Source organism: Brachyhypopomus gauderio, chromosome 5, assembly GCF_052324685.1.
Source record: "Brachyhypopomus gauderio isolate BG-103 chromosome 5, BGAUD_0.2, whole genome shotgun sequence".
NCBI lineage: Eukaryota > Metazoa > Chordata > Actinopteri > Gymnotiformes > Hypopomidae > Brachyhypopomus > Brachyhypopomus gauderio.
Genome location: NC_135215.1, coordinates 11,275,268 through 11,303,251, shown reverse-complemented (window position 1 = coordinate 11,303,251; position 27,984 = coordinate 11,275,268). Strand labels below are relative to the sequence as shown.

Here is a 27,984-nt window from a genome sequence, read left to right as displayed (position 1 = left end):
AGTAGATATAAGCAATAGCAGCCTTTTATTACATGAACTGCTGTGGACCCATCCCTAACCCTTAGGAGCCTTATCAGGACGTACAGGAACAATAGAACAATTAATCACACCCACTCTCCACAGGAAATACATCTTTATTTGCATTACAAATCTCCTGAGCCTGTTTGGATTGTGTTTGGGGGAAAATTACAGATCCACAGAAGCTATATCAATCCATAGTTTGTGAACAATAGTGTGTGATCCATTTAAATATATCTAACATAATCATTTCATTCATCAACATTCAGTCTGGCTTTTACATACTAGATACACATGGTCTGTAAAATTACAAAAATAATAAAAAATAGATGTAAAGAAAGAGTGTTGTATGACTTCACACTGTGGTCCTCCGTGCACAGCCTAGATGAATGCCTTAGAAGAATGTCCTGCAAAAAAAGACATAAAAGATTTTCAATGAACGAGGAGGAAATCTTCACACTGTCTCACACCTTCACACACAAGATTAGAGTACACAGCTAGACTACACTACAATCAGGGACAGAAACACAACAGATGCAGAGCATGTTGCTAATTTAGACTACTACAGCTGAATCTTTTTTCCCCATTTCATATGACAAATTCCTAAATTCACATATCATATGTTGATAACTCCACAAATGTGGCTCAATTCAACATTATCCTCATATATCTGCCCTCAGCATGATATGATGATTTATTCAGAAAGTTAATAGCAACATGCACTAACAGAAGGTGAGATCAAACCATCCAAATCAAAATGCTTCAGTATGAGTCATGACATGTAACAGTCCCTTTGAACAACATCAATCAGGGTGACTGCTAAAGTGTCTGGCCTGGATGCAGAATCATTTGGTTTTGGACATTTCAAATGAATTTTCTTAACATGCATACATGAAAATATCATTTATATTCTGTTAAAATTTCCTAAAGCCCACTAACAATTACAGGAAAACACTCCTTCTTTTGCAGACCAAAAACTCTCAAGGTGAAAATCTCTTGGCTAGCACAGCTGGGCTTCTTGATTGACGGAGAGACAGTCACATGTTCATGATACATACACTCTAGTTTGTATGGGGTCAGAGGGTCAAAGGGGTTACCCAGCAGTGGTAGCCGATCAGGCCGTGGGGCGTGGGCCCTTCATCTGTAGCACATAGCCCTGCCTGTACACAGAGGCACTGCCCTGGACATTCTTTCTGTTTGTTGTGGAACTGACTGATGCTGCTTTAGGGCTGGACATGTAGCATAGAGGACAGGCACATTCAGCCCACACATGCCAGGGGCTGTTCCTTTCACATCACACAGTAAACACAGGCCTGCAACTATATATATTACATTCTGGGATTAAATATGGACACACGAGGGCCTAGAGAGCAAAGGTCAGATTGTATTCACAGACAAAATTATGCAAAGAATTTCTGATTAGTGACACGGAGATACAGTAAAAAGGAAAACAAGCCTAACACTTAAATTAGCTCAGTGGAGATTAACTGCTTCAGTTTTTCAATGTTTTGGTTAATCTTCACTGAGAAAATTAAAAGTATGTGATGTGATAAACCAAACATTTCAGAAGACTGGCGAGACGCGTTAAACATTGACAGTATACATACACTTCATCTTCATATTCCTTTGGAGGAGACACTGCTATGACCAGGTCAATCCAGTCCTGAGGACACACAAATGTAATACCCATTAAACTAATTCATTATCATTATCTTACTCTCTTTATCTCATTTATCCTATACACCTAACCTTGTAAACTCTTCCAACCCTCCCTATTCATTAATGCTGGCTTTGAAAGCTCATATATCAGGGTTTGACTAATGCAAATCATTTAAATACTGACAAACATAATTTCTGTTCTAACAGAATGCAATGCCATGTCTAGTAGTATAATCTACCCCTCAACACACACACACACACACACACACACACACACACACACACACACACACGCACTACTCCGTCCACAAAACACAGCCAACTTACCCCTCCACTGTTCCAGGCATGAGCTAGGGAGTTTTGCCCTTCAGTCAGGGTCACATCTGTCAAAATCTTTCCATTGACTGCCATGATCTCATCACCTGACACCACACCACCTGACATAGAGACAAACCAAGGACAGGTAGCTACAGTACTCAGTGAAGTTCCCATGTTGATCAAGTGTTCCAGTGATCTGCAAATGGACCTTAAACAATAAAATTTTTCAAAGAACAATTATTTGTTCAGTGATCTTACCGTGCATGTCAGCTGAACCTCCTTCATAGATGGCAGAAACCACAAGCTTTCCCAGTGGAGAGTCTATTCCACCTTCTACTGCGATGTCCAGTGGGCCCTCCTGCAGAACACACACAGCAGGCTGGACTCTATGCAGTTCACCGACATCCTTGATCCAGCACACACCACTGAACACTTCCCCTAATGATCCCAAATAATCCCTTGACATTTAGGAGTGTTAGAGCCTGGAAAAGCCAGGATATTCTGTTCCTCTAGGACATGAGCTGACCATCCCTGCTGGAAAGCTTAAAATGTTTATCCTGGGTAGGAACACATTTCTGCTAATAAGATTCGACATATTCAAACATCAGATTTGCACGATAATCAATCCATCAGAGAAGTAAGAAGTACGTTCAACTCTATGCCAACTGAGATGTGCCCTTTCCCCTCACTTCTGAGAGGTGTATTTAATGCACGGACGTAGTTTTGGGGGGGGACGGGGGGGACATGTCCCCCCCACTTTTTCAAAAGCCGGTTTTGGTCCCCCCCAGTTTTTACAGTTAAAACCAAATATTTAAGTAGCGACGAAGTCATGTCCCCCCACTTTTTAACGGTTAAAAAAACAATATCCAAATAGCGACAAATCTAGCACTAGGATCATGCAGCTCCGAGCTCCCCCCCCCCCCCCCCCCCGCTCAACAATTTTTGCTCACAGCGCTCAACAATTTTCATTCAAACCCCCCCCCCCCCCCCCCCCCCCGCTCAACAGTTCGCCACCCCAGGTTGTGTCCCCCCCACTTATGAAATCAAAACTACGTCCATGATTTAATGTTTAATACTGTCCAAACAAAACACTAAATGGGACATTCTTAAGGATCAAACATTAATTCTAAGGCTTATCTAGAAAGCAGCATCAAACAGACAGGGTGTTGATTACCTTTTTAATTTTGAGCAACCGTACATCTTTTCCTGCTATCTGCTCTGGCGTGAACTGTTAATGGAAATAAACAAGGGGTAGAGAAAGACCAACATCAAAACATTCACAAAGCAGCCAGTACTGGCCATGTGACACAGCGATGTGTTGTGGGAGTACTGGGATCAAACAGATGACAGATGTGCTTTACTGGAATAAGTGAACACATGCAGAATACTAGTGGACAGTGATGACTGCTCGAAATTGCATAGCTGTCAATTTTATGCCATACAATTGTACTTAGTTCGGAAAGCATGTGTGATTTTGTTAGATTTTTATTTACTGCAGGCTCTTTATTATTATGGACAAGTAGGAAAATCAGATATTCCTGATTATGACTCCTCTAATGCCAATCAGATCTTCTCCAAGCATATTATGATTTGACAGCAGGTGAATTTGATATGCTCCTGTATTCAGAATTCCTAAATGAAACAAAAAAGCAACAAAAGGTCTGCCTCCGGTTTAGAACCACTTAGCTATTCTTTCTTGGAAAATACTGGACAAGATCTTTAGTCATTTCTATGCTGTTTTCAAGTTAAATGTTGTTTGCAAGTCAGTCTCAACATTCTTCAAGTTCCAAAAGGGGATGGAGGAGGTGTAGCTCAGTGGTGTAGTCTGGGCTCAAACAGCTGCCGAGTGTCTGGCAAAACGCAACCCTACCGTATGTAGGACATGCTGTACATTACCATGGAGTAGGGATCAAAGTCATCATACTTCTGCAAGCCCTGGCCCTATAATAAATAAATAATAATAAATAAGAGAATTAGCAGTTTGTTCTGAGAGGTAGGCTGACATCTGACATGGAAGAAAACTGTGGAAAGGTGTTACCACCTTGAGCTTCAATTACATTACTAATCTTTCTCAAACTCAACATCTATTCATAAGGTTAAATCAGCCTAATTCTCAATAAAAAGTATTAGTCATAATTACAGAACTCAATATAAGGTAATTTCTCAACCTTTGGTGAATACAGATGAGTACATGTGGATGAATATATGGAATAAATATGAAAGACTATATGGAAGGAATATCCTAGACAACTGACAACCCCTTATCTTTCAAATACTGTATTACTGTGAACTGAAAACAAAAACTTCACACATTGGAAGAACACATCAATGTGTTCAAAAACATGTATAATTAACATGGGACTGGGGTTGCACGTACTTCAGAACTCTGACAGGGGCCTGTATTGAGCACTGTATGCATGCATTACTGATACAGGACATGAGTCAAAGAGAATTTGGTTGGTTGGATCACTGGCAGCTTTGTGGTGGGTGAAATCAAAGGAGGAAGCAGAAGCCAACCGTCTACCCTGATATGTGGCTCAAACAGGTAGTTGCGAATGTGAAGAGGCATCAAACAATGAATGGCACACTGCATTCTGCATAATTTATCTGTTGTCATAGTGAAGGGTTAGACTGTCTTTTATGTCACACACATCATCCCTCCCCCTTCTAATGTGACTGAACTGCTGATATTCTGATAATCATGTATCTCTCTCTCCCTCTCTCTCTCTCTGTTTGTTTGTCTCTCTGTCTGTCTGTCTGTCTCCCCCTCTCTCTCCCCCCACCCTCCCTTCCATCCCTCCCACATACATACATACAATGTTGCATTTCATAATACTAACACTGATTTGATGTCTGTATTTCAAGGGATATTAATATCACATATCATTAGGTGTTTTCTGGGACAAACCATGTCAAAGATAATATTTAACCGAGCTGAGCTATTTAATGATCTGTGGACATAAAAAATGCTGATTTAACAAAGTCATTAAATAACTAATTTAGTTTTCATTATAACCTACCAACAATAAATTAATATCAGATTTCAAAAGTCTGTGTTGACAGATTATGTACCTCCTTTCATTTCCAAGTAAGGGACTCATCAAAGATGCTGTTTATAGTCAGTCTTACTCAAACAGTTACATAAGCAGTGTCAGCACTGCACAGTGGCAGAACCACAATGCTTTATAATAGATCCATGATGAACACTGGTGAGCGTCATCAGCCTTTAAAGACTCATTTTGAGAGAGGTAATGGTTTCCTAATGGCCTGATCCAGGTTTGGCTCCCAGTGCAGACATTTATCAGCTGTCCTAGTTAAAGCTCTGAGTGCTGAGTCAACACGGAGGACGTGCTGTACAAATGTCCTCGCAGTGGGCAAATGTCCTCGCACTGTGCAAATGTCCTCGCACTGTGCAAATGCCTGCCTGTCCCGAAGGACGATAAAACATTACAGATGTAGTGGAGGTTCAGCCTGGGTCAGACGTGAAGTAAAACCAGAAGGAAATAAGGGTCAGGGGGATGGAGCACACACCACAGCACGCAGGACACAATCAGCCTTTTTGTGCTAATGTTGAAGCAGATTCCTGAACCACATTCAGACTTTGGCCTGTACCTGTGTGATTACCATAAAATTGCAACGGCAGTCTCAAATTAGTACAAAAAGACATACTGTGCGTATACTTTCCAGAGACCAAAAGCACTTCACAGCACATGCGATATAACAGGGACGTCCCCAGACACCAAGACAATAAACAGGAAAGGCTCAGAGGAGCGGAGGGAGGGCCACTCTGAAGGATTCTGGGATTACTTGTTTCTTGTTGGCCTTAAAGGACGTGTTGTACATCACCATCCGCTTAAGCATCTGTGGCGACTACAACACACAATCAGATGCAGGTCAGTATTACAAAACACAAAACATTCTCTCTCTCTCTCTCTCTCACTCTCTCATGTACACACACATACGCTCACACAAACACACACACACACACACACACACACACACACACACACACACACACACACACACATAAACACGGCACTCCCTCTTCCACCTGCATCCTAGCAGGTAATACTGGCAATTAAATTGCACAAAAACACAGGCTTGGTGCCTACCATTTCAGTACGGGGTACAAGAATATATACAGGAGATTGTAAGACTGTAAGACAACAGTTCTGCCTTCTATCTGTTAACCTCAGGGCTCGGGTCAGTGGGAAGGATATTACTGACAACCTGAAATTTTGGGTGTGTGTGACCTGAGAATCTTGGCCATTCTCAGAACATAAAGATACAGAAGTATTGGTTTTACCATGATGTAGCTAATATTTGGGTCAAAATAATGCAGTTCAAGTTTTAACCATGTCGTGCGAAGAGTATATTTGAATATATAATATATATACTTATATATTGAATATATAAGTCATATGAGAATCACAGTATGAAGCAATGTAAATGCAGTATGTCTGTATAGTGCAGTGCTAGTAGGCAGCAGTCAGAGTGATCTTTGGCCCTCATAATTTTTGCCTTTGGGTTCTTCTATCTAAGCATGAACTGTGACAGTGCAAATGAACTGCTTTATTCTGTGATTTAGTAAAAGAAGATGGATAGAAATTGATCAGGCAACTGGTTCGCAGTTATTTAATCTATTAATCACAGCCTCTGTGTTTCAACACAGTAAGTAATTATGTGGTCAGTTCCCTGTCTCTTTCTCTTAGGAGATAATATCTATTATCAACTGGTACACTCATGAATCAATGACCTCAAGGGAATCCTCAACCTTAAGGCAAAGGCAGGGTTGATGCAATAATGATAATCCTACAGTCACTACAGAGAACAATCCAGTCACAAACCCCCCAGTGTAGCTAAGGCCTGTATATGTTCTCCATAGGTATCAGCAGGTGCACACAGCCTCTCACTCACCGTGGGCTCTGGTCGTAACACTGGTCTGCGTGAGCTCTGGGGCTGCGGCACCATGACTGGCTTTGCCACGATTGGGTTGATCTGTCGTCTTTGGTTAGGAGGGCTGGGGGCTATTTGCTAGACAGTGGCCAGAATAATGCAGGTGGAATTAGTGGACATTACAGTTTTAGTTTCACCTCTAGCAAGTGATTTCTGGCCTGTGTACATTGAAGTCACAGATACACAGTGACGCTGTACGCTGGGGTAGGCGAGGGGTCCGATCTGAATTACGGTTAAGGTGTAAGTGTCTCTCAGACAGACAAGCAATGCTGTGTCAGTCCCAGCTCAGAGAAGAGGGGGCAAGGCTCACCAGTGGGTTGCTTGATGTTGATATTCTGCTAGCATGAGAAGTGTTTCTCATAACCTGCACCACATCAATAACACGTCAAATACAGAAAATCTGAATCTCGACAACTCAGATAAGACCAAAATACAATGAGCCGCAAAATGTGTCTCAACAAAACCACATCGATCTGGTTCTTTTCAGCACTCACAAACAATCCTTTACAAATAGTGTTATTGTCAAGCGAGGTACTAGCACCCACAGGTCAGTGTTTCAACCACACCATGCAAATCATGCAAGCTAAAACTACTGCAGTATGCAAACCAAAAACACAGAACCTCACTCAAGTCCATGACTGCAATCAATTTAAGAAGAGTGTGGCTCTTTAAGAGCTCTCTCTCACTCTTGACAGATATGATAATCATCACGATTGGACTGCCGTAGAGCTACCTTTCGACTGCTGGGATAGGAGGGACTGCTTGGTGATTTGAAGTGGTACCCCCCTCGTTGCCTGGAGCCCTCCCAGTCACCTCCATACTCAATGGGGCTGCTGGGCCGGCGGTATCTGGGAGGGACGGTGTGGTATTTGTCCTCTTCGTGCTGAGGGGGAGGAGGTGGTGGAGGAGGTGGTGGGGGAGGAGGAGGCGGAGGTGGGGGTGGTGGAGGAGGAGGGTGGGAGGATGACAGAGGCTTAGTTCGGAAAGAGGGTGCGGGCGGAGTCGGGGCCGTCGGTTTGTGACTGAATGAAGACGGAAGCACCCTGGACGTTGGGGAGGGGGACGAGTGCTGAGAGGCTAGTCTGGGGGAAGGAGGAGCAGCATAGGAGGGGGTGAGGGAGGGTCTTGGGGATGGAGGGGGTCGGAGGGATGTGTGGGGAAAGCGGGATGAGGCTGGGGGAAGAGGTAAAGGTGGTGGGGGTAGGGAAGAGCTGGGTGGAGTAGGGGCCAGTCTTTTCAAAGGCTGCCTCAGACTTTGGTCGACATTGTCCAGGTTGATGTCATCCAAGTCAGTGGTGGCAAGCTGCAGACCTCTAGCAAATCTTTTCACAGTTGGCCCAGTAGATGGTGGAGAACGGGCTGGAGACATCTGCAGAAACACTCCGTCTGCTCAAAAGGCTGATGTTGCCTTTTAACATGAAGTACATCACATAGAACACTGCAGCTCTAGTTCCACAGCTTCGCTAGTCACTATAAAAGACCAGCACACACTACGTTTAACACACACACACATCCACATCCAAATTCTATGAGCTCAAATCCAAAATCAGGTGATCAGTAGAGCATGTCTATAGACAGACGAGGTCACAAAACCAAATCCTGAGCCCTTTAAGGAGGCCAGGTGGCTTTACCTCAGGAGAATCGTTCTCCACTGAAGAGATCTGCTCCAGTCTAGTCTGACACAGCCTCTCCACCCAGTGCTGCACTTTCTCAGACTCTTCCAGATCCTCACGCTCCGTCTCTGATACCTGCCCACACCATCAGAGCCATGCTGACATGTAACAACATCACCAGAGCCGTCTCACCTCCTATTGGCTCGCCCTCGTGCGGCAAAACCCAGCAGAAAGCACAGCGCTGCTCCGAACCAATATGACTTCTACTGGACATTTAGAGGACCTCTCTTTACTATGGGTAGTGGAACCACACAATAAAAACAGAGGGAAACACCCTGCAGCTGAAGATTGTACCTCTTGAAGGAGTCGACTTATTTTCATCTGTTTCTCTCGCTCGAGTATTTCCTCCTTCTCTTTGGCCAACTTCAGCTCAAACTCCATCTCTTTCTTACTTTTCCGCTCTGTTGGGAGCGTGCCTGTCTTGGACATCTTCTTCTTCTTCTTTTTTGTCTCTTTTGATTTCTGAGTATTAATAGGGCAGTTTTTACATGGCAATAAACTGTATTACACGCCACATATAATACATGCAATGAAAGCAACACCACCCAAGGCCTGATTGAACAGGTATTTAGTAGGTTGTCACAATAACGCAACAAGCCCATAAATATATTTACTCAATGCTGCTAATTTCATCTCATAAAGAGTCAACCTATTTCTGTAGATGTCATAGAAAGATTTATGGCATCTATATCCTAAAAACTGCACTGCATTTCAGCACACACAATACCTTTCGGATTGACGGAAACTTTCCTTCGTATCGGTAAAACCAACTGAGAGCTACGGGAGCAAGAGTGCAAAATGTTAAAGGGGGCAAATGTGCTTAGAGCTCACAAATGAAAATACAACGGGCTGCCAAGAAATGACCCAACCAGTGTAAAGGTGGTAAAAGGGCATGCAGTTTATGGCCTTATATTGCATGCCATAATGTAAGAATTAGAGGGAAAACTGAAAGAAGGGGTTGTCAAAGGAAATGGGTGTGTGTGTGTGTGTGTGTGTGTGTGTGTGTGTGTGTGTGTGTGTGTGTGTGTGTGTGTGTGTGTGTGTGGTGTATGAAAGGTCATGTTTCCTTATAACAGTCAAGCTCCACCACTCACTTCTCCACCGTCTTTTTCCTCGTCTTCAACACCATCATCATTCTCATCTGCTGTGACAGGGGTACAAGACACGGCACACCAGAGACGAAGAGAACAAGAGAAAGAAAACAAACAGATTGCATTCATAAATACTGAATGCATATCTTCACATGCACTAAAGAGCATAAAAAAGTGAAGTACAGGGAGAAAACAGGTGTCTCAGAATATGAGAAAGGTCTGAGAAGAGAGGTTTTATACTGATGTAGTATTGTAGTCATACCTGAGCTTTTGGGCTTGGGTGGGGGTGGGGAGCGGGACGGGGGTGGAGGTGATGGAGCAGGGGATGGTGTTGTAGGCCTCTCTTTAGAACCCCAGTCTTCCTCCCATTCTCTGTCATGCTTTCTCTCTGCAGCCTCAATCCTACCACAAAGACCAAGGAACAAAGAGCAAATCAGCACATGTGTAAAATGGACTCTGTTTGAACTCAACATATAGGAAACATACTTTTCTATTTCCTGTCTATAACGTTCCTCTTCCTCTGCAGCTTTTTGGGACATCTCCAATTTTCTCCTGTAAGAAAATATATGACAAATCAAAAAAATCATAACTTTATGTAGCCAGTTATATGGGAGTGGAAATGCAAGCACACCCTGGATGAACATTGCATCTGTCAAAAGGAGATTTCATTAGATTCAAAAGTAACCACATTACTACTGTTCCTGTAATCAGAATTAATCATGATGCACCCAGTGAGGTTATAGAGTTACCAGTGAGTGCTGAATAATTTAAGCAGTGGCAATGGTATGGACTGAACTGGTCTGCATGTGTAGGTGTTATTTCACGGACATGCGCTCCTTCTCCTGCTGGTCTTTGATGATCTTGTTGGTCTCCAAGGCCATTTTCTTCTGGAGCATGAGCTCCTGACGATCCAGCTCCCGCCGAGCTTCCACAGCCATCTTCTCTTCATCTGTCATGAACAACTCACTGCCCTGCAAAAGGCCCAGGCAATGGAGCCATGTAGCAGACGTTTAAGAGCTTATACACATTATGTTCACTCCCATTCACACACACACACACACACACACACACACACACACACACACACACACACACACACACACAAACACACACTCGCAGCCAGGTTCATGAACATACATGTACATTCCGCACACACATACCTTACACACACACTCTCACTTTTATTTTTAAGTACCAGCTTGCAACATTTATATCCTAACATTACATGTTCAGTGATCAAGAAGACTTGGAGAAGTATGACAATAAATCCTTGGTGTCACAGTTGGCTTATGTAACCTTATTACTTTTCATCATTTATCGTGCTCATCTGAGATAGAAAATGAAAAGGCTGATCAGATTTTATGGTTTTGAGATTAGCACATGCTCCATTAACGCTCAAAATGGAAAATGTTTTATAAGAAATATGGCTTAAATTTCCTGTCGCCAAGAAAAGCGTTAGAGGAAGAGTCGGGCGTGTGTAACGGACACCTCTGTGAACGAGAGGCCTTGCTAGGCATTAATGAGGCCCCCCGAAGCACTGGGGAGCGCCCCGTGTGCAGGAGGAGGGGAACTACTTACAGCTCCTGTGAGGACAGTGATCGTTAGACTCCTGCTGCTCTTCAGCACTCGAACTGCCTAGAAAAACACAAACAGCACACGGCATTACTTCCAGGTCACATCTCTGTTCTAATGAGTCTGCAGACTCTGCAGATAGCGGTAGTGTAAAGGTATTACGCAGTGAGGGACGTGTGAGACCATTCTGTGCAGTGTACGGTGTTGCCATGGTAATTTGGCTTACCTCTTTGTGGTCCACAGCAGTGAAATCCACTCCATTAACCTCCACAATCTGGTCACCTACCTAAATCACCCCACCCCCAAATAGCATATTAGTGTCTCTTTATATACAGTGGAACATTAGTGATTTGTTAAAGGTCTTTCAATACTTTGGGAGTTTGGGTGCTAATGGTGTCTCGGCTGGGCGGTACCTGCAAGCCCACTTCTGCTGATAGAGAGCCAGGCTTCACGTTGCTAATGTAGATGCCTGGTTTCTGAGTGGGGCCACTGGAGATGCTGCAGCGTGGAATACGATCAAAGCACACACACTTTCAGCAAGGACAGGAGTTCTGACCACGTCCCCATTCCTTACTTTCTAAATACCACTCATGTTAGTAATGATCTGTTTTACTGTGCCCACTGGTCACGCGTGTGTTAGAGCGAAGAACTGGAAAATCATGGCGCATGTGGTGCCGTGACCCTGAGGTCAAATACACACTAGGATGCAGTGCATGGCCTCCTCACTTCACCTGATGCCCATGCCTTTGGTGCCAACCAGACTGAGGAAGACCTTTTTCTCCTTGATATCTTTATCTCCAATGGAGGCCAGGCCAGCCACACTGCTCTTCTTCTCCTGACAGACAACATCAGCAAGACTTGTGTCAGATGATATTACACATGACGGAGCAAACGGAGCTGAAAAGGTTGACGGGTCTTACCCCTGATTCAGACACAAACTGATCCACAAACTGCCACTTTAGAGGTTCATCAGAGGAACTAGTGGAGATAATGATCATAAATGAAGATTTATTTATATAATGTTTTGACAGTGAAGTGCGTATGTATCTGGGCAGTAAGGCAGTGATATTCTTTGGCTCAAGTACACTGGGATTACAATGGAACAAGTCTGCCAGTGGGGCTGGTTTATGGCTGCCAGTGGGGCTGGTTTATGGCTGCCAGTGGGGCTGGTTTATGGCTGCCAGTCTGACTGGTTTACTTGGAGTTTCTTTATCCATGTGTTAAAGGAAGCAGCAGAACCGATTAGGAACTATGTTGAATAGTCTTGCTTAGATATATTATACCCCAATGACTGAATTTACTGGAAGACCTCATATCTTACAGTGAGCCAAATGTGAGTTATAGTCATAAAGTAACAAGGGGTCATTTAGAGGCTGGAAATGTTCTTAACTGAGAAACACAATTACTAATCCTAACTGTTGGTTCCCTTCAAAGGGAGTTCTGTATGAACTGGCTAAATTTCCTATATGGCTTATGCAACACAGATGTAGATACACTTAAATTAGTGCTATTTCTCGCTATAGTCATTGATTAAATCCAACATGCTACAGAGTACAGAGCCAAAACAACAAAAAAATATTTCACTGTCCAATGATATTATGGCTGCACTGTAAGTTCAGAAAGGCAACAGTGGTAGGGCAGGGTTACAGTAGCAGATGGTGACCTTTGTTTACCTTTTCACTGGAATCATTCCCACATCTGAGGAGAAATCCAAGACAAATTGGCAATCAACCTTTTAGTTAGTAAATGACACCTCAAATCCAATATTCAGCAAATAAGGCACATTTGTTATAGTTCAGCATCCTGACTTACGTCTGACTTTAAGGGACACGATCTTCTTGGTCTTGATAAGGTTAATGACCTCCTCATGTGTGCAGGAGGAGATAGAGTAACCATTGATACGCACAATCTCATCCCCCACCTGTTGTAAGAGACAGCATGATTAAACCTGCAAAAAACAGACAGCCTTCTGTAAGAGCTAATCTGTACCTGTGTAACCATTAGGACCTGGACGCTTGGGTTATTGTAGGATATTTGATTGAATTCATATAAATGTCTGGCAAAAGTAATTCTGTCCAAGCAATTAATTTTGAATTGACATGTAGATCAACTGAGATCTGCTTAAAATTGAACAAGAAATGAATTTGAGATTGGCTGACCTGTATTATGGAGAAAAAAGCTTCTAAGTACATTTCTGTCAATTAATTGCCATGCTTTCTGTATTTCACTATATCTTTTACCATAATTTGTGTTCAGGTGTCTTTCTAGCCTCTGTATTAATTATCATTTAAATAAAGGTCACTGTCATCATCTCATTAACTGGTTAGCATTTAGGAAATATGTACCGATGTCAATTTATCTTTGTCTGTACTCCTCTGGCCACTGAGCAAATGGACAGAATTTAGTCTTCCACCGAAAATCTGGGTAGCATCTTCACTATTTGAGGAATGTCATTCAGAATGTGTCTAAAGGTGCTTTTCAAATTTGGCTAGATGAAATTTAGCACAGCTCTTTACTCCTCCTAGTGGTGTGAGGCTGAACTAACATCGATGTAAGAAGGTCAGGCTTCATCACATAATGAACTCCGTTAAGTATTTGGACTGTATACTTGTTGGCACTGATCGGTTCTCCTAATTATTGAGGTGTTTTGTCCTTTGCTAACAGGTGTATAAGATCAAACACATAATCCTGTAATCTCCATAGACTCTCACTGACAGCAGAGTTGGGTTGTATCAAAGAACACAGGATGCAACATGTGGCACTTTTTTCACAGAGAAGCAAAAACTTGTGCAGCCACAAAAGTGGCAGACAAGGCAAACACAACGAGGGCTGCTGAAGTGTGTGGCACGTCACATCACAATGTTGCATTACTCACTACGGGGTTCTGTACTGACTCTGGAAGCAACATTAGCACAAGAGCTGTGCACCGGGAGCCTCGTGAAACGTGTCTCCACGACTGAGCAGCTGCACGCAAACCCAACATCACTTTTCAAGGTATATGGTTTTAGACAATTATGTGCTTGCAACATTGTGTGAACAGTTTGGGGACAGGCTCTTGTCTGTTCCAGCGTGACTGTGCCCCTGTGTGCAGGCTCCAGAGAGTCGTGGCTTTACAAGTTTGGTGTGGAGAGCTGAACAGAGCTGTGGTCTCAGCTGCACTGAATATCTTTGGCGTGACTTGCGATGTTGACGTGAGCCAGGCTCTCCAGCACTAGTGCTTGAACACTCAAATGACGAGTGTCTTTAGTCCGTATAGGCCCCAATTCCCAAATACATATTTGTATATAATATGTGGACATATTTCCCATAAAAGTGGAGGCAATGTAACACCAAGATAGCATGCATGTGATTAATTAAAAAGTGAAATCACAGCAATGTCAGCTTTATCTATCTTCATCTTTTGATTAAATCTTTCAAAGCTACTGATGGTAGATGGGATAACTTTTGTTTTGTTTAATAACTGAATTAATTAAATCCTTATTATAATATGATCTTGTAGCCTTTAGTTACAAGTCTGTATGTGCCTCTTTGTGTCTGTCTCTCTCTGTGTCCCTCTATGTACTTCTCTCTGTCTCTCTCTGTGTCCCTCTATGTACTTCTCTCTGTCTGTCTCTGTGTCCCTCTATGTACTTCTCTCTGTCTCTCTCTGTGTCCCTATATGTACTTCTCTCTGTCTCTCTCTGTGTCCCTCTATGTACTTCTCTCTGTCTCTCTCTGTGTCCCTATATGTACTTCTCTCTGTCTCTCTCTGTGTCCCTCTATGTACTTCTCTCTGTCTCTCTCTGTGTCCCTATATGTACTTCTCTCTGTCTCTCTCTGTGTCCCTCTATGTACTTCTCTCTGTCTCTCTCTGTGTCCCTATATGTGCTTCTCTCTGTCTCTCTCTGTGTCCCTATATGTACTTCTCTCTGTCTCTCTCTGTGTCCCTCTATGTACTTCTCTCTGTCTCTCTCTGTGTCCCTATATGTGCTTCTCTCTGTGTGTCCCTCTATGTACTTCTCTCTGTCTCTCTGTGTGTCCCTATATGTGCTTCTCTCTGTCTCTCTCTGTGTCCCTATATGTACTTCTCTCTGTCTCTCTCTGTGTCCCTCTATGTACTTCTCTCTGTCTCTCTCTGTGTCCCTATATGTGCTTCTCTCTGTCTCTCTCTGTGTCCCTCTATGTACTTCTCTCTGTCTCTCTCTGTGTCCCTATATGTACTTCTCTCTGTCTCTCTCTGTGTCCCTATATGTACTTCTCTCTGTCTCTCTCTGTGTCCCTATATGTGCTTCTCTCTGTCTCTCTCTGTGTCCCTATATGTGCTTCTCCCTCTCACCTGCAGGCCCACATTTCCAGCCTGTCCATCTTTGACAATCTGTGAGATGAAGAGGCCGCACGAGAACTCCAGCCCTCCCCGTACGCTCAGGCCCAGCCCCTCAGGGTGAGTGCGGTCCAAACGCACCTCCTTCAGCTTCCTGCTTACACACAACCAGCAAGTCAGAGGTTCTTGAGATGGTGCACTACTGTGATATCACATCTGATCAAAACAGGCTATAAAACATACTGTAAAAAAGTGCAGCACATGCAAGTTTTATTCACAACCATCAGAAGTTACTCTAATTGATTTCTATAAATTCAACATGACATCAGTAACATTTGTTAAATATACAGTTTTTCTTGTATGTTTTATTTTCCCATGTTATGCTTATCTTGTTTTTTTAATGGTTAAAATATCCCAAGGGTACCGTGACCAGACCACATACACACACGTTTTCACATGAGCGGAAACATTTCACTTGGATCCTGTAAATCACATCTTCTCTGAGTCTGGATTCTGTGAGTCTGGATTCTGTGAGTCTGGATTCTGTGAAGACTGGAGTGGTTGAGCAGAGGGCTGCCTAGTTCTGCTCTGTTAGGCCCGTGTGTTACACAGCTGAGCTCCCCGGGCTCATAAAACAGCACTATTCTGCCATGCTTCACTGAGCAGGAGAGATAGTAATTATACTGCTCTAGCAAATGGGGGATGTCACATGCATTTATACCTTTATCTCTGCTTTTCCCCTCTGCCTTTTTGTTACTCAATCCGAATTATCTATCTATCTATCTATCTATCTATCTATCTATCTATCTATCTAGCTATCTATCTATCTATCTATCTATCTATCTATCTATCTATCTATCTAAATAAATAAATAAATAAATAAATAATTATTTTTATTATTAAATAGTAAATAAATAATAGACCCTCCACACACGTGTATGTATGTATATATGTGTGTGTGTGTGTGTGTGTGTGTGTGTGTGTGTGTGTGTGTGTATGTAGAGAGAGAGAGAGAGAGAGAGAGAGAAGATTGTGCACTCGCCTGGATCTCTTGGGTGTGAGCTGGTCATACTCCACCTGGTGTTTAAGAGGGATGAGAGGCCGGATGGCATCAAACAGTGGAAGGCGGTTGGGCTCATTGATCACCAGCTTCAGGTCTCCCACCAGAACAGGCAGGTCCATGGACCTAGAGGCAACAGAGTGCTATAGCAGCGGGGCAAAGCCTGGATCTGCAGCAAAGGACTGTCATACATTGCATGTGCAATCACGTCCTTGTAAGAGTAAATTTGATTTGACTTGGTCTTCCAGCAATTTTCCATATCATTGGAAATAGCTGGTATGTCATATATAACAGATCATGGCACATCCCTAATGCAATTAGCTTCCAATGTGTCCCATCCTGGTTCTTTTTTAAATTCTGTCTGACGTAACATTCTCATCAGTACTGACAGATTTAAAATGAAGAGATTTCTGACAACTGCCTCTTGATTTCAGCCATTAACGCCTATGCATCCCAATTGCAACCAAATATAAAGCCAACTTTATAAAACTGTAATGAACACAATGTGAGTTAAGCCTTTGGACCATATCACAGATTGTCACAATCGAGGGACGGCGGACTACATCAACTGGTGCGATCATTGGGACAAGGTTAGATCATACATGGGTAACAATCATCACTACCGATTTCAGAGAGATTATCATACTAATCAAAACCCGCTCACACTTTCTATTAGGAATATGCAATGGTTTCCACAGTCCCCAGGATTGGACATGATATTATTATTAAGCGTGGACGTAACCGGAAGAGATCCGATGGGGTTAATTCGACTTAAAAGGGTAGAACCACAAGCTTCAATTGTAATCAAGACCCCAGCCCCTAAACTGGATTTTTCTGATACACTAATTATGCTAATCCCATGTACAACACAAATTCATTTTGGGAAAAAATACATTGCTCATGAATGAACAAATTATTCTATTAAAAATGTGTTCTTAATAATATGTCTTTATGACCATGTCTATTAATCATTTATGTCTAGTATTTCATTCCTGACTCAAATATCAGTAGCAAAGGCACTTTAGTGGATGGCTGGCTGCAAAGGAATGGAGGAGAGTGGAAACTATCAGATCTCCATCCAATTGGTCTCCATGTCCAGTGGGGCCACCGAACAAAGAGCAGGTAGAAAAACCTGCAGGAGTGCATTCAGCTGTATTCATCTTGTACTATTAGAGTAGAACAGAAACTGAATAGGTCTGTTTCAATAGAACATGATTACGGTATCTGCGTTTTCTTATTCTATAAACAAGAATTCATAATGACCTAATAATTTGTTTATGTACATATATGTATGCATATAATTCTATAGGCAGTATATTAATTCACAAACAAAACATTTTGAATATATCTAATTATAAAAATAAACAAAAACATTTCATTATGACTCTTAACTACTCATTAGTCATTTTTCTATTTTTACATGAAGACCAGATGCCCATTGAGGTTTACTCAGCATGCACTACATCTGGCATTTACAGACACAAACAAATGCATATCCCAGGTGACAAAAGTGATTCTGGTCATGGCAATATTTGCCATAGGTTGCTAGGATCTTTCAACAACATGCAAAAAAAGAGAAAACAATCAAATTGCAGGCACATGTGGATTGCACTCACTGATGATACATGCGCAGAACATCATACAGGTAATCCTTCTCTGCCTCATTATCAATCAGCAACTCAACCTGCAAACAGAAATAGCAGATAAAATGTCACAAACCCACTGCAATAAGCAAGCTGACGGCATGATCCACCTGCAGCTGCCCACTCACCTGGTACTGGCTGTACTGCTGTAGAAATATTTTAAGAAAGCGTTTGGGCCACTCAATGATATAGCACATCACTTTCATCAAGAGTGAAGCAAGAATAATGAGGAGGAAAGGTTGAGGGAGAGTATGAGTGTATGAGTGTGTGTGTGTGCGGGTGTAGGTGGGAGGTGTGTTTTTGTGACCTGGGGAACTGGACTCCCAGATGCTATTGTTGATGGGGGTGGGGGGGTGGGGGGTACTGGTTTGGTGCTGCTCTGCTCTGCTACACCTGCTCATGGTCCTGCATTCACGACTCTCACACTAAGCAGGCTCATTTTACAGCATTGTTCCATGTTGTATCACTGCAAAGGCTTACATGGGAGAAAAGAAATGGATAAGATGCCATAGGTGAAGTCAGCTATGACTATTGTTTATATAAAATAATTGTGTGTATGTGTATTCCGACGGGGGATTCTAATCATATATGTAAAATATGCTTTTGAATACATTTGCAACTGGAGAAGATGTTTATATTCATCAAAATATTGTGGCGGACCCTGAGATCAGTGCCAGAAGAAAAGCGTAGAGAACCAGGGTGAGGACTCCAGGGATGTTAAACACCTCTCCACCTCACCTTTGTTCAGTTATATAATAAAGACACAGCCACAATGAGACTGTCTTGGTCTGATTCTGCACAGAATTAGTAACAGAAGTGGGATTTTGCCTCAAAACTAGAAGGAGTCAAGTGCGTCTACAAACTCAAAGGTCCGGAGTGAGAAAGATGGAGCCCAGAGCAAGGAAGGTAATAATGAGCGCTATACGTGTTGCTTTCTGCTTGGTGTGCTACCTTGTTGTGTTACTCTTGGGATTGTATGGCAAGAGCAATAGAGCTGACTAGAAAAGTTGGCAAAGGAAGCTGCTTGGTGGAGCTGAGCATGATGGTTAGTGCTGGAACACTTCCTGAGTTAATGCTGAAACACTTCGTAAGTTAGTGTTGGAACACTTTGTAAGTTAGTGCAGGAACACTTCTGAGTTAGTGTTGGAACACTTCCTGAGTCACTGCTGTAACACTTTCTGTGTTAGTGCTGGAACACTTCTGAGTTAGTGCTCACAGCCTCCCAGCGCCCCAGCTTAGGCACACAAGCTCATCCTTAACACAAAGACACTGTGAGCAGCACAGTACTATGCTGCAGAGTTATACGCCAAGAAGCTCCCGAGCGACTGGGAGCAATGACCAGGCTGATTGTTGTGCAGAAAGAGGGGACACTGCACCTGTCACTGCTCTGGGAGATTATACCGACCAAACTTACTGACACAAGTTCTGCAAGAGGAGAGACACCCCCTCATACAGGAAACCACATGCCTCACATCTGCGAGGGGACAACCCTCCAACTCAAACTCATCACGGGCATCCGAGCTGTCGTGAGAAAGGGTCCAGCCTTTGTGGTGGGGGTCAGACTGAATGCACACATTCTAGAGAGTGCAGGTTCATACTGAGACTCTGGTCCCAGGATCATCAGCTGTACTGTGTGAGACGCTGGCGCCTATGTGGCAGTTGCTAGCAGGTAGATGACGCTAAGCGCAGTGCATGTGTCAGCTGGCATGAGACACTTCTGTGTAGGTAAGAGATTATACTGGCTGGGCTACTACACAAAAAACTTTATGTGTGCAGTCCCAGATCACAGCGTAACCATGATGGCAGGGCAGCCAATCATGGAGTTCCGCTGCTGCTTTAGAGTGCTTGAGCAACCGTGGCAGCAGTGTTGAGTCCACCCAGAGTCACGCCCTCATGGAGTCTTAACCAGAGACCGTATATATAAGTGGACTGGACTAGAGGTCTGCGCGGGACTGCTTTTTTAATCCCGCTCCCGCTTGTTTTAGGGCTGTCGCGGTGAAAGAATTTCCCCTGCGGTTATTTATGGTGGCTCAACACCGCGATATGCGGTATGACGCGATATGCGTCATTTGTCGTCTAAAATCTTAATTTTAGAGCTATATAATAGTTTTATTGTTTTTATTGTAAAGGGGTTCTTATTGTTTTTAAATTGCAAAGAAGACACAGTTTTAAGAGCAGTTAAATATGTGTTTATTGTCAAATAGAGAACACAGAAGTCAAATGAGATGCAGTAAGAACCCATGCTCTTTCGCTTTCTTAAAAGTGTAGGGTAAATATTTTAAACGAGATTTTAAACACAAAAAGATAATTTAATAAATAAATCAATAAAACGAAATCTTTCCTTAACCAGAAGAATAACGTCTCAGCTTAAACCGGAGTTGTCACGTCCCTGCTGCGCGCTAAGAAAACCAACATATTCACCTTATGTGGTTTCAGTGAGGAGCGGAAAGGGCTAACAATATTCCCGGCAGTACTAAAAACTCGCTCTGATGGTGTGCTTGTTGCACAAATGCACAGGTACTTGCGGGCAAGTTTGCAGAGCAGAGGAAATCTAGCCTCATTGACGCGCCACCAGGCGAGTGGATCTGCGTGGATTTGACTTGAACCCGAAATGCTCCCAAACCGGCGAAGTCGCGTTTTGTTTTTTGACCAGAGCATCTGCCGTAGTTTCCATCTTTGAAAAAAGGAGACGGATTGTTGATCAGCCGCACCGGATGATAACAGGGGGTTGATGGGAAAATGACTTTAACTCTTGCACAGGCACTTTCCCCTCGCATGGGAAAAAACACAAATATTGCGGTTGTTGCGGTTAATTCCCGTACGTTGCGATTTTCTCGTCAATAGCGCGGTATTGCTATACTGCGGTTATCGCGACAGCCCTAGCTTGTTTTAGACCCACTCCCGCCCGCTCCCGCCAAAAAGTCGCTTGTTTTAATCCCGCTCCCGCCCGCACCTGCTTGTTTTAATCCCGCTCCCGCCCGCACCGGCCAAAAAATCGCTTGTTTTAATCCCGCACCCGCCCACCACATACACATTTCTGTCGCCCCCGCCCGCAATCCTAATATGAATTGAATTAATTAGATTTAGTACTTGAAATTTTCTTATGTATTTATTAAAACAGCAATATATCGATTGATCGCGCTGTCCCATTTCTTATCACAGTCCAAACACATCCCGTTAGGTGACGTACACCAACACTTTCTGACATGTATCACAACAAGCCGATTTCCATCTCCATTCATTACAATGGAATATGACTTCCATACATCAGACTTTCCTGTAGTTGGCTTAATTGTGGTGTATTCGCCTGTTTTAATAGAATTTTCCACAGCTGAAACTGGTTGACCGTCTACAGCAGGGGTCGGCAACCGCACGCGTGCCACCATTGGCACACCGAGGCATAGTCACTGGCACGCGACACGCAGGACCAGCATCAGCAAAAATATATATTTTAATATAAATTATTATATTAATGGATTATACTTTCGAGCAGGCCCGTTGACAGTCTTGCTGGGGCCCGGGACAAGAAAGATTCATGTACCCCCCCCCCCCCCCCCCCCCCAGCGCGAGGGTTCGCGCGAAAATGACGTAATCGCAGTGGCTCCGCCCGTGCGCGAGGGCCTCGCGCGCTGTCGGTTCGCGAGGTCGTGCACCTCTGGAATTTTGTAACTTCGCGCGCGCCGCGCTTCAGCGCAATGAACAGTCATGTTTGTAGGGTTCATAAACCTTTATAAGGTGGAATTAAAGCACGTGTACATCACTTTAAAGGTCCATTTCAATATTTTCCAGCACGTTAAACTTAATTAAGTTAAATATTTATACATATACTCGAAATGATTCGAAATAATTCGCTTTTTATCACATTATTTAATGGTTGTTTATTTTCAAAACGCCCAATCTTAACGTCTTCACGAGAACTGTTCAGTCAGACAGCTATTTGTTGTGAAACGAAGTAGTTACAATTTCAAGCATTTTCAAGTACTTTACCCTAAATTCCAGCACTTTTCAAACCTGGAACACAATGCAACTTTAAAATTCGTCAGGTAAATGTTTTTCCTTTCTTTTCTGCGCTCCAGATTTCTGTATTTACTTTAACTATCCACCACTGTATTTCCCGCTGTTGGGCGGATACCGGCCGGCTACAGTCGGTGCTGGATCAAACCATTTTCCAGTGGGAGGCGGGGGTGTATGCACTTAATGGAAAATATGCAGATAGGTAAAAAAACATATATATTTGAGCCATTGAGCTTATTATGAGTACATAATTTTATATTAATGAAAGATTTCAAGATTATTTAAAAATTATAGACTTTAAATAAAAAATAAATTGCTGGGCTCTTTGATGGGCCCCCCTGGCCCTAGGGCCCGGGACAACAGACCCGGTTGTCCCCCCCTGTCGACGGGGCTGCTTTCGAGTGACCGTAGCGCGCGACTCCGCAGCACACCTCGCGCGAACGGCGGAGGCGTTTAAACTTGGCGATCGATCGCGATATAATACTTTTTGTGTCGATTTACACCTCCCCCCCTCCTCGGTCAACAATTTAAACTCGCCGCCATAGTGGCACACTCATTGACTGGACATGTTAAAGTTGGCACTCCATGTCTCAAAGGTTGCCGACCCCTGGTCTACAGTCTCTGCCATTTCTGTATCAAAATGACAAAATGACGCACACTTCATGTTCACGTGATCAGTTGCTTAGCCAATATTTTGAATTAGTTTATTGCTTACTTACTGAATGATTAGTTGTTTTCGTCCAGTTCCTTATGCATGGAAATAATTGCGTTGTTATTATTATAATTTTCTAGACTATTAATTTGCGGGATTTTTCTACATGCATATGTGGTCCCGCTCCCGCATCGCCTGGACTAATTCAACTCCCGCTCCCGCCAATAACAATTCAATTCTGTCCCGCGCCGCAAGATATTCTGTCGGGTCCCGCGGGACCCGCGGGATTACCGCGGGAGTGCAGACCTCTAGACTGGACGACACAAGTGAAAAGTGAAGCCTCCGTGAGTCAGCTGCCCTCTAGTGGCTGGCTGCAGTACAACTTTTAACCCCGCCCATTCCCATGCCTGCTTTATACCTCCGGACACGGACGAATTTCGTCCGTCCGTACCAAACGTAGCCTCCGTAGGGGGCCACTATACCTCTTTCCGTTTCCAACGTTGTTATGATTTTTTTTAATACATCCTCTAGAGGGCAGTATAGTCAAATTTCCGGCACCAGCGCACCAGCAATCTCCTCCCAGCTGTTTTTGCATCGCTGTTTATCGCGATGACCTGGCACCGTAGCAGAATGTAGCCTCTAACCAACTCGCAAAGTTTCTCTTCTAACTCGAGCGTCATTTTTTAAAGTCCAGTACTCTTCTTCATTGATTTTCCCGAATTGGTGTACGCCCGATGCTTCTGACTCTCTACTGCCCCCTGATTTGCGGTTTATATTGCTCCGTTACTACGGATTCGTAAGCGCTCTGGCAACGGACCCACTGACGGATGAAACGACCTCCGGAACCGGACGAAAGGGTCCGTATCCGTAATTACCGTAGGGTGTGAATGGGCCTAAAAGTGAACGGGCCGGACGAGAAACTTTGAATTTTTATTACACGTAAAATAAGTTTTTTGAGCAGTTATATTTTGTCAATTCTATAAGACCCCATTGCGTTAGTATCTCTCCCAGTGTTTTTCTCTACGATAAACAGACGATAAACAGATTTTATAGAAGTTATTAAGTGTTATTTAAAGGGGTGTGGCGATAAGGTGATTGACAGTTAATAGCTGCGTTGGTTGACATCTAATACCAGACGTTCAAACGTGAACGCGCTCAACAGCAAAACTCTCGACAGCAGTATTAAAACCTTTTACCTTTGTTTATTTTGTAAAACGTCAAAAGTGTCTATATTGGTGGGCGTATCCTAATGAATGTTGGGGCGGAGATACGGTCTCTGGCAGAGATACTGTGCTGCCTACCGGTTCTAATGCGCATGCTCTGGCTCCAATTTTCATCTACTGCGCAAACGCATCCAAGATGGCGGTGTCCGTGTGGCCATCTTGGTGGCTTCAAAAGTTCACAATGGGAGTCAACGGTGACGTACCATTATATATACGGTCTCTGGTCTTAACTCACCACTCAACCAGACATAGTCAACGCTCAGTACCAGTGTGACTGGGACCAGGACTTATCCCTTGTCCTGCTAGCATGCCATTTTGCATTTTAATAATAATAAACTGTATTTATATGTAGCATATATATCATTTATATATAGCTTTACAAGAATGTCAACGTTAAAACATTTTTAATTATTTAAGAAGAAATGAGAAGGAATATTGTGACGGGCAGGGAGTGCCAAATAAAATGGAAGCGATCACGCCAAGTCTCAGGGAAAAAGGAGGTTTAATAGAGAAAGTGCACAAACCGAATACCCGTGACGCGATCCAAATGAAGGATATAATGACCAGCAGTCAACTGGTACAAAGACAAGACATATATAGACAAACAAACGACCCTCAGGTGAGACGGATCACGGGCCCCGCCCACCTGAGGGACGAACACACCGCAACAAGACAACTGCTGCTGTGGATGGAGGTCACCAGTAGGGGGCCCGCAATACCATGACAAATATATTGAGGATTAAGTTTAAAATATATTGAGGATTAAGTTTAAAATGGCACATTAAGAACTGCATGGAGAACTGCATTTCTGGCCAGGAAATACAAGGAAATGAAATATAAAGAAATAAATGTTCTGCCGTAATTGAAAACCAGGATGCAGAATTCAAAGAGTCTTCCCTCAGTCACTGAGAGGATATCATTCTATGCATAATTACAAATAGCTATAATAAAAGCTATAATCTCTCAGTCCCAGTCTTGTACCATGAGAGGAGAACACATATTATCAGTCCCTGAGAGGAAAACAATTCTCAAGCTCTCACAGTCACAAACAGCTAAAGTAACATGGTCATCTCTCAGTCCCTGAGAGGATATTAGTCTTTGCTCAGCTTAATTGAAGGCCTTTTGAAATGAACAAGTTTATTTATTTATTTATTTTTAGGTGGGTGGAGGTCACCATCAGCATGGTTTTATCAGCATGGTCTGAGTGCCCTTGAGGGTGCGTGCTTCATGATCAAACTGCTTATGTACAGGGGTGTAAGATCAAGTAAATACTTGAAAGTAATCAAGTATTTTACAATCAATTCTATATGTCACAAGTAGCCAGTGCACCTCTTTAAGAATGATCTATAATCTTTGATCTATAATATTTACATGTTCTAGTGCTTCATTTGCTGCATTTGGAACCCACTGTAAGTTTGAGATGGTGTTCTTAGGGAGATGTGTAAGCAGTCCAGACACGAATATAGAAATGCATGAAGTAGTTTGTCACTCCCAGAGCATACTCCTGATAGAACATTGTTCTAGAGATATTGCTGACATGAAATAAACATGAAAGTTTAAAATCATGGTCATAATCAAAATCTAAGTCATAGTCATTGTCATGTAACACCTAGGCAGTGTTAGGCCTTAACTGATAGAGACTCCAGGAAGTTTACTCGATGACTGAATGTCTAATTTTGTAGATATTAAGAGTGCTTGTGTTTTTTTCTTGTGTTTTTGTTGTGTGCTTAGTTACATCCCCCCCCCCATTTTCCCCTCTTCGTCAGTCCTTTTGCTGTTGTGGTGCTTTTTAAATACAAGAGTGTGTTCTTTGAGAGAAGATGGCATTCTCTGGGTTTTCTTCAGCATTGATGTTATAATATTCTGTTCAATTGTATTTAATGGCAAACTTGATACAGATCGAATAGAATAGAATAGAATAGAATAGAATAGAATAGAATAGAATAGATATCAAGATGTGGTGGAGAATATAATTGGTGTTATTTGTATGTGACCAACCCACATGCTTCATGGACTGGACTTCAGCACCATAAACCAATAAAGCTGACATTCGCAGCATGGATCACATTTGTTCCTGTGTTGTGAATGTGTTATGAATAGAGAAAATGTTGTTGAGGGTTTAACCATTGGAAATTATGATAAATTCACAACAGCTGACAAAAAAGCATCTCCTTGCAAACATTACAGTAAAAACAGATTTTATTGCTAGTCCTAGGCCTACACATTCGGCAGCGTGGCCAAACAGTAAATGAAGCAATCCTCTCCGCCTGATCGCCCTGCTCTGACACCTCATCTATCTAGAAGGCTAAAGAACAGCCCTTTGTGTTATCAACCCCCTCTTACGCAGCAGATGGTTCACGGTAGATCATTACAAATAGTTCACATTCGGACGTTTTAGTGTGTATTTCAGCACTCTGCCCCTGATAGACAAAGTCTAATTCCGTGTTTTAAAATATCACCAATTAAATAAAGCCATGAATTGTATTTTAGACATTGTTATTGGGACTGCAATGTAAATTGCAGATTAATTGTATAGGACTATAAGCACTTTAGAGCATCCTTCATGTTTTGTTGGCTTATGCCGTAGTTATATGAACTTGACCGCATACAGAACCGGCAAACTGTAATATAGAAGATACTCTGTATTTCCTTTTACTCTGCTTTTAAAAAGCTTGTAATCCAACTGCAGGCAAAACAGCTCCTGAATCTCCAACACCAACCGAATACCTAGACAGAATAACCTACCTTAGCTAAAACTACCTGGAAAACCTATCGGGAAAGGTGCACATGTAGATCAGTCCAAAACCATTATCACCCACAGTGAGCAAAGACTTAAAGTTAAAGAAGGCACGTATAGGTTTATATCTCTTTCGTTAACAGACGCAAACTATCATAGTTTGCTTATTACATTAGGTGCGTATTCTTCCGCCATTCTTAAAGGGCGACTGGTCAGGTTCCCGAATCGTCATATTATTATATTTTTGTCCGGGAAAGTAAAACATATGTAACCGTCTTACCTTGTGCCGAAATTCTCGAGCTACCTTTCGCTCCATATTTCCAAAAGGTATTCACCAGCGTCCGTGTTGGCGTATGTCGCGTGAGTACAGTCGCACGCTCGCGTGGCGCTGTGACAGAGGTACGGTGTCGCCCTGCATGGGCGCGAGCGCTGCGTGGTCGCGAGCGCTCGTCTGGTCACAGGTCGACTTTTCAAGTGTTTTACAACACGGCGGATTTGAGTTTGGCCAGTTGATGGGACAACACACAGGTAGACATCTGTCCTACTAATATAGTCGACTCGCAAATTAAGGGCTAAATTAGGAAATAAGCTTATATGTATAATATTTGCCAGGACTCTATGGGAGATGAGTCTTGTTTCTGAATGGTATCCTTCATGGTTAAATAAAAATAAGAAAAATTTGAAGTTGAACTTAATAGTCGTTTTGAGAAGTAGCTATATATCCATCTGTACCTTGAGCTATCTGAAAATATATTATTTATTCAAAGGTTAGTGACCGTATACGTTACTGTAAATGGAGTGTCTTCCTCAGGCAAAGATGACTACAGTGCTGCGTATGACACCTATTTCCGTACAGGTGAAGTGAGCGGTCCACTGTAAACAAAAATATGAAACATAGTCGATTGTTTTACCTGCAATCAATAATCTGTGTTTCTGTCCCTTGTATTCCAGGTGGTAGAGCCCTGCTATTAGACTTTGTGATTATTTGTTTTTACACCATTACATAAATCCAAATCTCCAAGACCACCCGCAACCTCCAGAAATCAACCCAATATGTCTTCCTCTTAT

General features: G+C 42.8%; 1 protein-coding gene and 1 long non-coding RNA gene across 2 annotated transcripts; one reads left to right on the top strand and one right to left on the bottom strand.

The window, feature by feature from the left end:
• Window positions 1-118: 118 nt before the first annotated feature.
• ush1c (Usher syndrome 1C) lies at window positions 119-27,430 on the bottom strand. Its single transcript, XM_077005654.1, has 27 exons — window positions 27,197-27,430; window positions 18,264-18,331; window positions 16,626-16,773; window positions 15,603-15,737; window positions 13,100-13,208; window positions 12,961-12,985; window positions 12,208-12,265; window positions 12,019-12,122; window positions 11,701-11,785; window positions 11,514-11,573; window positions 11,294-11,350; window positions 10,544-10,686; window positions 10,202-10,267; window positions 9,978-10,117; window positions 9,352-9,401; window positions 8,919-9,086; window positions 8,583-8,699; window positions 7,685-8,320; window positions 7,262-7,315; window positions 6,913-7,029; window positions 5,803-5,865; window positions 3,892-3,936; window positions 3,170-3,223; window positions 2,254-2,353; window positions 2,005-2,114; window positions 1,626-1,681; window positions 119-1,247 (listed from the first exon to the last, which is right to left on the bottom strand). Exons 1-27 carry the CDS (start codon window positions 27,230-27,232, stop codon window positions 1,133-1,135), a joined length of 2,919 nt encoding a protein of 972 aa, XP_076861769.1. The 5' UTR covers window positions 27,233-27,430; the 3' UTR covers window positions 119-1,132.
• LOC143514451 (uncharacterized) lies at window positions 27,327-27,984 on the top strand. Its single transcript, XR_013130878.1, has 3 exons — window positions 27,327-27,444; window positions 27,684-27,772; window positions 27,868-27,984. It is a non-coding gene; the product is annotated as an uncharacterized LOC143514451 (long non-coding RNA).

Bases quoted from the DNA above. Each gene is read 5' to 3' on its own strand.
- ush1c (XM_077005654.1), bottom strand. From the start codon at position 27,232: ATGGAGCGAAAGGTAGCTCGAGAATTTCGGCACAAG. The intron at 7,030-7,261 runs GTGAGCCTTGCC...GCCACTGTCTAG, and splicing joins CAACATCAAGCAACCCACTG to CAAATAGCCCCCAGCCCTCC. The intron at 3,224-3,891 runs GTAATGTACAGC...TTCCATTAACAG, and splicing joins ACTTTGATCCCTACTCCATG to TTCACGCCAGAGCAGATAGC.